This window comes from Camelina sativa, chromosome 13, assembly GCF_030686135.1.
Source record: "Camelina sativa cultivar CO46 ecotype springtype chromosome 13, ASM3068613v1".
NCBI lineage: Eukaryota > Viridiplantae > Streptophyta > Magnoliopsida > Brassicales > Brassicaceae > Camelina > Camelina sativa.
The window spans coordinates 9,598,139-9,612,563 of record NC_141892.1 but is presented as its reverse complement, the minus strand read 5'-3'; the positions used below and the strand labels follow the sequence as shown (position 1 = coordinate 9,612,563).

The 14,425-nt window shown below is 33.8% G+C and overlaps 2 protein-coding genes and 2 pseudogenes across 2 annotated transcripts; all 4 read left to right on the top strand.

The window, feature by feature from the left end:
• The first annotated feature begins 3,362 nt into the window (after positions 1-3,362).
• LOC147929353 (uncharacterized) lies at positions 3,363-3,794 on the top strand. The gene has a single exon (XM_087480581.1). The coding sequence runs from the start codon at positions 3,363-3,365 to the stop codon at positions 3,792-3,794; it is 432 nt and encodes a 143-aa protein (XP_087336707.1).
• A 174-nt stretch (positions 3,795-3,968) lies between these two features.
• LOC147929352 (uncharacterized) lies at positions 3,969-4,619 on the top strand (annotated as a pseudogene).
• Positions 4,620-4,937: 318 nt separating this feature from the next.
• Positions 4,938-5,962, top strand: LOC147929351 (uncharacterized; annotated as a pseudogene).
• Positions 5,963-9,850: 3,888 nt separating this feature from the next.
• LOC104736299 (uncharacterized) lies at positions 9,851-13,690 on the top strand. Its single transcript, XM_010456261.3, has 9 exons — positions 9,851-10,877; positions 10,952-11,138; positions 11,376-11,509; positions 11,725-11,837; positions 11,928-12,180; positions 12,477-12,632; positions 12,982-13,061; positions 13,159-13,208; positions 13,309-13,690. Exons 1-9 carry the CDS (start codon positions 10,485-10,487, stop codon positions 13,449-13,451), a joined length of 1,509 nt encoding a protein of 502 aa, XP_010454563.2. The 5' UTR covers positions 9,851-10,484; the 3' UTR covers positions 13,452-13,690.
• Positions 13,691-14,425: the final 735 nt, after the last annotated feature.

The following is a 14,425-nucleotide window of genomic DNA, read 5'->3' as shown; positions in this document are numbered from 1 at the left end:
TGCTATCCATTTAGGCCATTATTGTGTAGCTTTAGGACTAATCATGCATTAGAGTATAGTTGCATTGCATTTGCATCTTTTCATGCATAAACAGGTGATTTTGGAGCTTAAAGAGCATGGAAGCAATGCTGAGGAGAAGTGAAGCAATCCTGAGGAGAAAAAAAGAGAGTTAAGGCTGAAGAATCAAGGTCCAGAGTCCAACTCGACCGCACACTCGACCAGGCACCCGACCGTGTGCTGAGAAGGACTCGACCGAGTGGAGAATGCATGAGAGAAGCCAGCTCGACCACCCACTCGACCGAGCACTGGTCGAGTTGACCGAGCCGTTGACTGCTTTGACTTTTTGTATTTTTAGGGCTTCCACCTCACCTCCTATATAAGGCCCTTGTACCTGCAGCCACCAATGAGTCCAGCTTTTTAGAGAGTCAAAAACCTAGTTTTTACCTTTTTTAGATTTATTCCTTTTGCACTTTCTTTTATTTTAGATTGTGTACTTGTTTAAGAAAGAAAGACTAGATTCTTGTATTTTGTTTGTTTCATAACTTTCAAGATATTAAGATTTCGAGTTTTATTTCTTCATCAACATTGTAGATCTCTGTTTCATCTTTCTAATGATGCAAGTTTCAATATTTTCTGGGTTTTTGATTTATTTCACCATGTGTTCTTGTGAGTAGTTTGCTTAGGACCTTGAGGATGGGTTAGGCTGGGTTGATCTTGTGGTTTATTTGATTTGGTCAAGCTTGATTGTTGTAGATCTCTTCTAGGCTAGATGTTCTTAATGTTGATCCTATATCTGAGAAGGTAGGGTTTGATTTCAAGCATCTTAGCATCACACCAATGTCTAAGGAGCATAGATAAGGCTAGATCTAGAGCTTACCATTAGGCTTGCTAAGAGATTAGAGGTCTTGTTTGGTTTGAGATGTATTGCTTAATGCCTGCTTGTGTAGATTCTTTACTTTGTGAGAACAAATCTAGAAATGCATAGGTTTGATTGTTTCTTGCCATGAGAGTGGATTAAACATGTCTTAGAATAGTATGTCTAGAGATCAGCTCAAACTTTGCTTGAGATTTGTTGACCAAGTTAGATAACCACAATGATTAGTCCAGCCCATGAATCCCTCTTCAAGGCCTTCTTTGTTTATTAATATCTTAGTCTAAATATCATTGCTTGCTTGTTGTTTGATTCGTTTTTGCATTGCTCTGTTTTTCATGTGTTGCTCTGTTTTCACGTTTAGTCTAGCTCGACCCTGTACTCGACCTACACTCGGTCGAGTGCTGCTCGAGTTCGTCCCCAGAACTTGCGTTTATGATTTGTGATTGTCTTGTTTCATTCCTGTTTCATTTCCATTGCATTCACTTAGTTTCGTGTTCATTACTTGTCTTGCATTAGTTCATTAGCATAGTGTCTATTTCTGTTCTAGTTTCATTATAGCTTTAATTTATTTGTTCTGTTTGCATTTAGTATCTTGTTCTAGTTGGTTTTACTTTCTGCATTTCATATCTCATTATAGGATTGTTAGTGAAAAACAATCTTTACAATTGGCTTGACTTAGATTCATATGCACATCTTGATTGTTCACAAACACTCAGATTGGATTGACACCTCTTATACTACAATTGCATAAGGGGAATTGAAACACCCTGACATCTATTCATTCCATACATCATCATTCACCCAACCACAAAAAGAGTCAGTTTCAATTTGGCGCCGTTGCCGGGGATCGAACGCGGGTCACCCGCGTGACAGGCGGGAATACTTACCACTATACTACAACGACCATGCACTCGACCAGATTCCTACCACGACTACCGCTTAATGTCGCCGATCTCTCACTCACCAGAGAGTATCCTGCACCGCAGATCTCTCTACAGTTCTCGGGCGGCGACCAATCTCGACATCCTTTGCGGCTCCTCCTTCTGAAACTAGGGTTTTCCCTAGTGGACCTAGTGTTCAGCTTAAGCCCATTAAGTCAAAAAAGCCATGAGGCCATCAAATCCTATCAAATATGTATTAATAGCAAGTCAAAGCCCAAATTCTCACCGCCTATGAATCGCCATGGCCATGATCTGTTCTGTTTCCCGATAGCCGATGGTCGAAGACTCTATTGGCGAAAGGTAACACCAGTTCTGCTTTGGATACTCATACATCATGTACAGAACCTGGCTTTTTAGGGGCTTGCAGTTTGAGTATAAATCAGTACGGTTTTTTAGTTTATGCTTCTCGATCTGTTCTAGCATTAGTGATAAGCTTGGCCTTGAATTCTTTATGTTCATTGACGAGTATCACTTAAGCTGGACACCTGATGATTCCAAGCATCCTATTCGTACCATTCCCATCACTTGGATCTCAGACCAACTAACATTCATTGCGACTTATCGATATGATCCAATCCCTATGCTTTGGATGGTAAAGCAACCTTGTCCCGACTTCAAAACCATAGTCTCCTGGATCTTTGCTGCATTGTTATTGTGGGTAGTGCTTCTCTCCCCGGTGGACTCCAAAGCATCGATCTTATTCTCAATGTATCAACGTCCTTTGTCCGTGACCAACCAAACGTCCGTCAAACTTTTCGAGGGTGGCCTATTGACTTTCCATGATCTCACATGTGCCAAGGATTTTTCACGCTAATGGTTCACAGCTCTCTTGGATTTACAGTTGATGTACTATCTTTTTAATCTTTTGGCATTGGGGAATGCCTTTGTTTGTATTGATTTACACTTTGGATCTTTTGTTGTTTGTACTTGTAGTTATGGCTATCTTGAATGAATGAAAGCAACTTTTTAACAAAAAAAAAAAAAAATTGTCACTTAAATTTCAACATTTTAAATTACTAATTTTGTCTTCAAAAGTAAACATACATCTTAATATCTTTTTAAAATACTACAACTAAAACTCTTTCATTTATTAATTAGTTAATGAAAGTTATTTGAACAGTATACCAATCAGTGAGAGCATGTGCATCAGCGTATGTGTGCACCGTCCCACATAATTAAAATTTGAAATTTAAATCGAAATGAATGAAATATCGAAGAAACGTATCTACAAACGAGACGTATTTTCGTTCGTCCTTCATAACACGTGGCAACATGGTATTGGTTACTGTCGTTTGGGTAGGGTGAACCCAAAAAATCGATTACTCGAGTCATTTGTTTTCTCTCCATCTCTCTTTCTTTACTCTCTCTCTCTCGACGGCGATTTGATTCTGAAGGTCGATATCCTTGAAAATTGACTGAAGCAAAGACAAATATGTCGTCAATTTCCTCACGCCGGTTGCAATAGAAAGAGGTTTGTGTTCCAACTTCGTTTCCGATGGTAGATGATTTAGTTTTTTAGAAACAGTAGTGGACACTCTGAGAACGATATGCTGAAGGTGGCTCACGAGATATACTTCTCTGACTATAAGACGAAGTTTACAATGGAGCATTGCTGGTGTTTGTTAAGGTTTGAGCAGAAATTCCTTAACCAAAACGCGATTAACACCCCCTCACCTTCAGTCAGAACAAAGAGGAAACCAGTTGGTGCAGCTGATCAATCCGAGGCAACCCACACTGAACAAGACTCTGAGATAAGGCCTCAAGGTATCAAGGCTGCGAAGGCTGACAGGAAGAACTCTCAGGGAAAGGCTCTTGCTGAGTACACGAGCATGTGGGAAGTCAAGAGGGTGGATATGGCTGAAAAGGAGAAGCTACAGAAGCTTGGCATACTAGACACACTTCTTGCCAAACCGGAGCCACTTAGTGCAGCTGATCAACTTATAAAGGATAAGATAGTGGCACAGTATTTTGCAGATTGATGTATTGACTTAAGAAGCAACTTTGTATTTCCTAATTTAGTAGAATAAGTTTGAATTTCTGTTTCAGTATTAAATCATGTGTTCTCTTTGTTATCTATAAATTTATGTGTTCTCTTTGTTATCCTTCGAGCTACGACTGTTCTTGAATAATGTTATTTCCAGGTTAAGTATCCGATGGGCCATGACTACAGCTACTCTCAGCCTGATTCCTCAGAGGAGTATGATAGATATTCGCAGGACACTGAGCAGAGGGAAATAGAAGCTTTGATTCGGATGGATGAGGCTGAGAGTAACTTACTCAATACTCAGGCGACTCAATACCCTCCCCAACCTGAGGTTGAGTTCGGATTCCCCAACGTATGCTACTGTGGTGGTCAGCCTATTCTATCCTCAAGCGAGAACAGAAGGTAAGTGGTTTAACATTGCCATATTATTAAGTGATTCCCAATGTTTTAACCTGAGGTTGAATTGATTTGCGATGTTTTATATGTTAATGGAGGTTCTTCGCATGTTGGAATGTTGATGATGGAGAGATGCATATTCACAATTGGTGGGATGCAGCAGTCATGGAGGAGATGAGAGAGATGAAAGGGACAATGTGAACTGCTGACGGAGAAGGTAGATAGCATTACATTCGCCAGTGAATACGACTCACACATCCATAATGAAACTGAGCAGAAAATAGCCCAGTTAGAGAAAATAGTGTTTGATCTAGGGAAGAGCAGAAATAAGTTTAGAAATTGTTTTGAAATGATGGTTTTCTCAACAGTTATTGTCGTTGCTTTACTGGTAATTGTGGTGATGTCTAAATACAACTGGTTCTGAACTTGTATCCCTATGAACTTGTAAGCTTGTATGCCTATGATTACCGTGACAATTTTCTGAACTTGTAAGCTTGTATGTCAGGTGTTTTGTATAGTCATTCACCAATACTCACAAGCAAAATAGTCATTTGTTTAGATGTGTCACATGCTAGTAAATTAAACAATCACGGGTATCACATATCTTCTTATCTCATTTACTCTATATATACTTCCTTTCTCGATGATGCAAAACCATATCTTTTCATCTTATTTACTCTTTTTCTATACTCCATTTCACCTCAATATCAAAATAAGATCTTTTCACTTTTTTCTTGAAAAAATGTCATCTTCATCAAACCATTACCACTACCAAAGAGATGGTGTGGATGATTTTGATGCTTATTTTGATGCTTATTTTGATAATTTTCTAGAAAATTCTAATATCATTCAAGAACCAGTCGAGCCAAAGAAACGGATTTTTATTCAGAGAAACCGGGAAGAAGACCACAATAATCTTTGGAATGATTATTTCAGTGATACTCCAACATACCCGGACTATTCGTCGCCGGTTTCGCATGCACATGCCATTGTTCATGCGTATTGTGCAACATCTCTCTACTGAAGTCGAGTATTTCCATCAATCCCAGGATGCAACCGGACGGGCTAGTCTATCACCTATACAAAAATGTACTGCAACAATTCGTCAATTGGCATATGGTACTGCGTCCGACACAGTTGACGAGTATATACGAATTGGTGCTTTAACAGCTCGGAAATGTTTGCACGAGTTTACCGCTGCAATAATTAACTTGTTTGGCGATGAATATCTAAGACGTCCCAGACCAGACGACCTAGAAAGACTACTCTATGAAAATGAAAAACGTGGATTTCCCGGGATGGTTGGGAGCATTGACTGTATGCATTGGGGGTGGAAGAATTGTCCAACAGCTTGGAAAGGGATATATTCACGATCAACCGGAAAACCTACAATCGTGTTGGAGGCGGTAGCTTCCTATGACCTCTGGATATGACATGCTTTTTTTGGAGCTCCAGGTACTATGAATGATCTTAATATTCTGGATCGATCAAATGTTTTTGATGACGTTCTTAACGGTAAAGCTCCGGAGGTCAACTTCTTTGTCAACGGAAGGGAATACAATTTGGGGTACTATCTCACGGATGATATTTATCCAAAATGGGCCACTTTTATACAATCTATCCGGCTTCCACAAGGTATGAAAAATTCTCTATTTTCTAAAAAACAAGAAGCTGTGCGGAAAGATGTTGAGCGTGCCTTTGGAGTCCTGCAAGCTAGATTCGCCATTGTTAAAAATCCATCTCCTTTATGGGATAAATACAAAATAGCAAATGTTATGAGAGCATGCATAATACTCCATAATATGATTGTCGAGGATGAACGAGAGACATACAGTTTCCGAAACATTGTTTCTGAATTTCAACACGGAGAAGATGTGGCTCAAACATATACCGTCGGTGCCGCTAGTTTGGGTTCAAATATGAGCAGTACGATTACTCGTCGAACATATATGCGGGATAAACAAGTCCATGACCAGTTAAAAAAAGATTTGACTGAGCATATTTGGACTAACTTTGGACATCTTAGGGCATCATTAAAGGGGGAACTATTTTTGGTGTTCTTAGATTAAATATATAGTGAAAATAATGCTAGATCAGTTGTTAAGATCATAGGTAAAAAAAATGGGAGAACTAATTATGGTGTTCTTAGAATAAAGATATAGTGAAATAATATTCATAAACATTTTACAAATTATAAAAACTTATAAAATAACATTTAAATTGCTTACTTATATAAAAGCAATTGTATACTTATAAATTAATATAATATTCTTAAACATATTACAATTATAAAAACTTATAAATTAACATTTAAATTGCATACTTATATAAAAGCAATTATATACTTATAAATTAATATAATATTCTTAAACATATTACAATTATAAAAACTTATAAATTAACATTTAAATTGCATACTTATATAAAAGCAATTATATACTTATAAATTAATATAATATTCTTAAACATATTACAATTATAAAAACTTATAAATTAACATTTAAATTGCTTACTTATATAAAAGCAATTATATACTTATAAATTAATATAATATTCTTAAACATATTACAATTATAAAAACTTATAAATTAACATTTAAATTGCTTACTTATATAAATGAAATATTTTCTTTTTTTTCCAAAAAATCTCGTCCAATCACATGAAGCCACGTCAAATAAGAACTGGGCTTAGATCAGTTCTACATCAAGAACTAAAAAAAGTGTTCTAAGCCACTATTCATTATTTTTATAATTTTTTTGGGCTAAGAACACCCTTGGTGTTCTCCCATTAATGATGGCCTTACAGATAATGAAGATTAATTAAAAAAATTCTATGCAGAGGAAAAAAAGTTTGTTTTTATTTTTGATGTTTGTATGGTTTATGTTTTTTATTTTTAATGTTTTATTGTATGTTTTTTTTTTTTTTTTCAAGTTTTTGTAACTTTGTAATTTTTTTATGTTTTTAATGTCAATGTTATATTTTTAATTATAATTAAAACTTTAATATGTTGTTACTTATTAATTTAAATAATTAATTTTTTAAATTTAAAATATTATTATTTTTTCCAGGGGACCAACTGCGAGGGACACCAATGCTCATACCAAACTTAAGAAACTCTGAAAATAAAATTATTATATTTGAGGGACCAAAATTTGTCTCTCACCAATGTCCATGTTCTGATATAGCACGGGTTATTAGTTATTACCAAGTGATATATATATATATATATATATATATATATATATATATATATTTGTCCTCAACTTAGTGATATATAAATCAATAATATAATTATTTGCATCCATAAAAAAGCTGTACTGCACTAGTTATTAAAATTGGGCTAGAGTTTTGAACTTTAAGAATCGAAATCCAAAACCAACACCAGTATCAAGTATGATATTTATTTTTTATTTTGTCATCATCAGTATCACGTATGATTGGGACGTCGAAATACCGAAATCAATAAGAAAGATTCAATGTCACGAACCAATATGTAGTTAAAGATCGATAATTTGATATTGGATTACTCAATTGCAAACTGTCCCCACGCAAACAAGAATCAATAATTAATCATAACAAATGGAAGATATATGATTGAATGTTTGATTAGTTTTAGCAACGTTATATATATATATATATATATATATATATATATCTCATTCTCTTGTATACATATATGAGTGCATGCGCATTATGATACTATTATTCATTACAGTCAGCCTGAAGTTTCATGGTGTGAATATATATAAACTTTTGATATCAATTAAATTTTGAAAAACAACCATCTTTTGAACTCTTTGAAAACTGACTTTTTCTTTAATTAAGTACACTTGTATCTTGTTTAATTCGATAAATTTCTTAAATAATGTATTAATTTTTCTAAAGACATATATTAGTATATGATATAAATCAAAATAAAATCGTTCTTTTATAATGAAACATACTTTAGATTTTATAAATTAATGATAAATCTATCAGAACCGCATTTGTGAAGATTTTTTTTGTTTTTGTTAACCACTCTAACTCTAAGTTACCTTGGATTACCCCTTTGATTGTAGTATTAATGTCATGGTTTTTCTTATGATCAGGTTAATCCAAACAATAATCGCGTTTGGATTGCAAAGAACAAACAATGTCAGAAATTATGTAAACTGAACCTAGTGCTTTTTGAGTAACCATTATCCTACTTTCACAACTTTATACTCCACTTCATCGTGGCCTTTCCATTCGATGTTTTTTAAATATCTTCTTCTATAATTAAAGGTCTTCATCCGATGTTGATGATAGAATCGTTACAATACTTGCAAGCAACAATGACTATAAGCCACATGTTTTGTCAGGAAAATATATATTCGTTTTGGTAAAACTGAACTACCACACAAAATCTATTAGAAGGAAAAGGGACTTTACTAGAACAAGCAATTTCAAAGACATGAATGGCTAAAAAATATCATGGAGTTTACAAAAGCCATATTTTACGACCAAATAAATAAAAGTTACGAATTTGTTAAGCTAGAAGTGAATTTGATTTTTTTTTTTTGACATATAAAAGTTTAAAAGAATATATATGTGACTTAACCGCTAAATAAAGTTATAGTTTTCCAAGATTACAGTTGGGTTAGTTTTCAAATACTTTTTTTTTGGTATAGTTCTGCCAATTTGAAGATCCGATTGACAGACTAATATTTAATTTGGTACATGGTCTCTTAACCTATAACTTGATGATTCAATTATTATAAACAAAATGGAAGTGAAATTCTGGGCCAAAGGCACCATTTGTATACTAACAGAATATTATACATTAAAAAAAAATATATAAAGAAATGATAGCAGTTTCATGAAGCAAGCATGTATATTTGTGGTGCCAGTAACCAAACGTGCAATGAACATATGTGTCCATCACTTTGCACGCGCAACCTTTACCAACATGACAACATTAATATGAAATGTAAACTTTTTCTTTGTATTTTTTTTGCTTACTTGATACAACATCCATTTATAGTCTATTTTTTATACCATTCTAAACATTTACGCTACAAAATGAAATGCAGAATGGGAAGGTGACAGTAACAGGTTAAAAAGATATACGGGGTACTACTTCAGAATTTTCCTGAAAAAATATTACTTGTAGAAAAATATGATGGAATAATAGATATATATAGCTATCTATAAGCTTATGATGAAATTTGAAATGAAAATATACTCATAATTATGAATTGTCTTTTAGTACATCCTTTCTTTCTCTTATCGATTAAATAAATTTTATGTGAATTTACATAACAAGCCCATCTATAATTCTTAATTTGAACCATTAAATCGTGTGAAATTCAAAAATTTGTAAGTATATGTCATATAGAAATTTCGTGATGATAAAGTAAGCCATGTCCGGTTTAGAGACTGTATAAAAGTTCCGTGTGTTATTATTGTCTGATCAATTAGACGACTCCGAGGAAAATATGGTTTGATCGGTCAGAGTAGATATTTAGGAATGGCCGGTTAAGAAAATTGAAAGATCACGTACGAATCAAGTCAACTTACGCAACAAATTTCTAAAGTCCAGATCTCGACTTGAAGACTATGATGTGACAACTGCACATGTTTGATTACTAATATTCTTTAGTGTTACAAAATCCATTGGACAGGCGGATGTGGAGGTTTTGTTTTAAAGTAGGAGACTTGTGAAAGAACCGACTTTTACAAATCAACATTCCACAGTTGATATGTAGTCAGATCAGATGAATGTGCCGGTTAAGTCCAGTTTTGGTCCATTTGGGTTAATGGTTCTCGCATCTAAATACTTTTAAGAGTACACATCGGTTTATCTTAGAATCCTCATCAAACGTCAAAATAGCAATAAGTACGTTATAGTCATGTGGAGTGACCAAAGCATGTACGTCTCTTTGATTAAGATCTCTATGATCAAGTAGATTGATTTAGATCGTTCGTAACATATATTTCTTTTCAGTTTACTTTGAATATTAAAGAGATACTATCCAAATTTGACTCCTAGTTTTGTGGAATTTTTTCTGATGTTAAATCCGAAACATAGACATATTTTCTGAAAGTCTAAAACTTCAAATATAATGCATAAAACGATTCTCACAAAAGGCAGAAGAAACATCAAACATAACAAGCATATAATAGAAATATAATATAATGCGCATTATAACTTTTGGGGGTCTATATATATATGAAGGTTTTGGTGCATGAACTTTGTAATAAGCCAACATAGCTAGTGAACATCATTATACCAGACTAAGTCACTAAGATAAAACGAAACACTCCCAAAATGTCTCTTCCGTTTACAGTTCTCCTTCTATTGATATTTTCAACATCGCCTTCTTATTTCATATCTCTCGCACACTCCAAAGTTCCCCGACTTGCGATTTCACCAACAACGCTAAAGATTGCACCTGATGGATCAACACAAAAAGTAGATGCATCTGACCTTAAGATGTTCTATTTTAATCAGACCCTCGATCACTTCACATTCACACCCAAAAGCTACATGACTTTTCAACAACGATACGCCATTGATTCTTCGCACTGGGGTGGTGCTAAAGCAAACGCGCCGATCTTAGCGTTTCTTGGAGAGGAATCGTCATTAGATTCTGACTTGTCTGCCGTTGGCTTTCTTCGTGACAATGGTCCCCGTTTTAAAGCGCTCCTCGTCTACATAGAGGTGTGAGTTTAAACCTTTATATATATAAATCGTATGTAGTGTTTATTAATAAATGCATACAATATATAATACAGCATAGGTATTATGGTAAGACGATGCCATTTGGATCAGCAGAGGAAGCTTTGAAGAACGCAAGTACGTTGGGGTATTTGAACGCAGCACAAGCCCTAGCAGACTATGCCAAAATTCTCTTGCACGTTAAGGAGAAGTACTCTACCAAACACAGCCCTATCATTGTCATAGGAGGATCCTATGGTGGAAGTAAGTCTATAATATATGTAATTCTATATCATATTTGAAGTTATCATAGACATGCATAAATTATAAGGCTTGTGTGACATAGTTACTCTTAAACACATGTTCCTATAATACGGATTACTATATGAAATCTTATGATCTCCCGTCTCAGTGATAGTATTAAATATAGCATTTTTTTTGTATTAAATATAGCATTATATGAAGGTAAATAATCATTTTGTTTTTTCGTTGTACACAAAGTGTTAGCGGCATGGTTCAGGCTAAAATATCCACACATAGCACTTGGAGCATTAGCATCTTCAGCTCCTCTTCTCTACTTTGAAGATACTCGTCCTAAGTTTGGTTATTATTATATCGTAACCAAAGTATTCAAGGTAATATTAATGATCCAATAATTATACCAGATATCAACGTTTCCAACATGTAGGACCTTTTCTTTTTGTTTTTTCACAACTAATCCATTTCAACTATCTCGTCTTCACTAATCTTTGACGATGTTACATGTTGTTAAGTGATTTTACCTTTAGTTTACTAGATATTAGTTACATCTTTCGTTTTCTTGTTTTAAACATATATCATATCCCATCAGAAAACAAGTGAAAGATGTTATAACACAATCCGTAAATCTTGGAAAGAAATCGATAGAGTTGCTGCCAAACCCCAAGGTCTCCTGATTCTCAGCAAAAAATTCAAAACTTGCGCGTAAGAGAGAAATATCTTAATTTTTATGTTACCTTTTTTGAGTTAATCTACATTCTATACTTAAGTTCTTCCTTTACAACTATCTATCAGTCCATTGAACGGAAGCTCCAATATCAAAGACTTCTTGGACACAATATACGCCGAATCCGTTCAATACAACCGGGGTCCTAGTTATTCAGTGACCAACGTGTGCAATGCAATCAATGCCAACCCACCAAACAGTAAACATGATTTACTCGACCGGATTTTTGCCGGTGTTGTCGCTTTAGTAGGCAACCGAACTTGCTATGATCCCAATATGTTTGCGCAGCCAACAAACAATATTATCGCATGGAGATGGCAGGTATATATGCATCAAAATACATATCAAAACACGATATCAGTTTTACATTTAAAGGGGATATATTTGACTTATAAGCACATTTGAGTTAATTTTGTGAATTTTAGATTTAGAGAGATTTTAGTGGATTCCAAAAAATAATTGAATGATTTACATGTTTTTATTTCTTAATTCGTCTAGTTAATATTAATATGTAAAAAAAAATTGTTAAGATATAATCGTTTTATTTGCAAAATATACATGAATTATTATTATTATTATTATTATTATACTGGTTTACATGAATGATCTTTATACAGAGCTGCAGTGAAATTGTTATGCCGGTGGGATTTGACAAACAAGATACCATGTTCCCGACAGCACCGTTTAATATGACCAGTTACATTGAGGGCTGTGAATCAAATTACGGTGTCCCACCTAGACAACATTGGATCACAACGTATTTCGGCATTCAGGTCAGGTCAATATGATTTATATTTAATCAACTAGTTTTAAAGTCATCATAAATAGTTGAGTAATGACACAAGCCACGAAACCATCGTTTAGAAAAACTCTAGTAAATTGGATATTTTTGGAGTTCCTTGTATTTATTATTGTCTACGATGTAATTTTTTATTTTAGTTTTTGTTACTTTTTTTTTCAAACAATAGTAACGTATTGGTAAACTTATAGTAGTCTATTTGTACAATATATATTTCGTATAGATTTTTTAATAGTTTGTTAAAAATTATTTTTTTCTTTTGATGAAAATAGTTATTTACAACTTACTATATATATATATATATATATATATATATATTGCAGGATGTCAAGTTAATCCTCCGAAAATTTGGGAGCAACATAATCTTCTCCAATGGGTTGTCAGATCCATACAGTGTGGGCGGGTAAATAAATAGAATTAGTTGTTCATAAATGTTTGAATTAGTTACTAGTATATTAACGTACATAAGGCAATATCAGATATTTTTCTTATATTTCCAGAATTTTGGAGGATATTTCAGATACTGTAGTCGCCATCACAACAAATAATGGTACGTAAAATTCATTATATTTTCAACTTTGATTTAAAATGAATATATCTCTAATGTAATTTGATTATTACAATATGTTTTAAATGTAATATATGTGCAGGTTCGCATTGTCAGGACATTAGCTTGAAGAGCAAAGAAGATCCGGAGTGGCTCGTGATGCAAAGAGAGAAAGAAATAAAAATAATTGATTCTTGGATTTCAACGTACCAAAAGGATCTGAGAGATCTTAACATACCAATCTAAAGTTTGTTTGGTTATAGTATAAAACGATAATATATAAATCAATAACTACTTACGTACATCCGTAGTATGATTGCACTAGTTACTGAGATTGGGCTAGACTTTTGAATCTTTTATAAGTAGTTGCAGTTCCTTTTCAGTCTCGCTCAGTCCACGACGTGATGAGAACGCCGTGGTAAAAGACCTATATATGTACGCTATACAGACTTTGAGACTTTGAAAAAAAGGAAATGTTTTATCTATTTGCTCAATGAAGTTCTTCAAAGGCATTGTTAGGGTATTTAAAGAGAAATGTCACAAAGTCGGTTTAAAATGTTAGCATTCTTCAAAAGTTTTATAAAACTCATAGTACTAATCAAGGTAAGTCATACTACAACTGATCAAGTTACTGTTGATTTTTTTCTTTTTTTCTTTTTTTCTTTTTTTCTTTTAAATGTAATATATGAAGAGGTTCACGTTGTCAAGATATAGAGTTTTGGATATTGGACTGTGGTCCATTACAATATGGGTCGTCAAAATAATGAAACCGATTTGTGTCTCATTTGATTATACTTGCCCGACTCAAACAGATTGGCTTATTTGATCTCTTTTATTTTTATTTTTTTAGTGTATAACTCGATATCTTGAATATTCTAAATTGTGAACATAATAAAAGCCGACAATTTGTATTGAATGCGTTGAATGGGTGTAAAGAATTTAAAATTGTTGGATCGGTTAAAGTACTATTTTTATTACGTAACCATGCGATTAGTACAACGAACGTCGATGACTGTTTTGCCCAAAATTAAAGCACAGCAGTGATTGTTATCTCAGTTACATGATATAGAACTTAGTAAAAAAACAGCAATATCAAAGTTACAATAGAAAATATTCTCCTGCTTAATTCTTTTGCACAGTAATGTGACTGGATACTACTTCATGAAAACTTCACTCATTTGGTCCAATGGAAAGCGACCATAACATATTAATAATAATAA

Bases quoted from the DNA above. Each gene is read 5' to 3' on its own strand.
- LOC147929353 (XM_087480581.1), top strand. From the start codon at position 3,363: ATGCTGAAGGTGGCTCACGAGATATACTTCTCTGACTATAAGACGAAG.
- LOC104736299 (XM_010456261.3), top strand. From the start codon at position 10,485: ATGTCTCTTCCGTTTACAGTTCTCCTTCTATTGATATTTTCAACATCG. The intron at 10,878-10,951 runs GTGTGAGTTTAA...TATATAATACAG, and splicing joins CGCTCCTCGTCTACATAGAG to CATAGGTATTATGGTAAGAC. The intron at 13,209-13,308 runs GTACGTAAAATT...ATATATGTGCAG, and splicing joins CGCCATCACAACAAATAATG to GTTCGCATTGTCAGGACATT.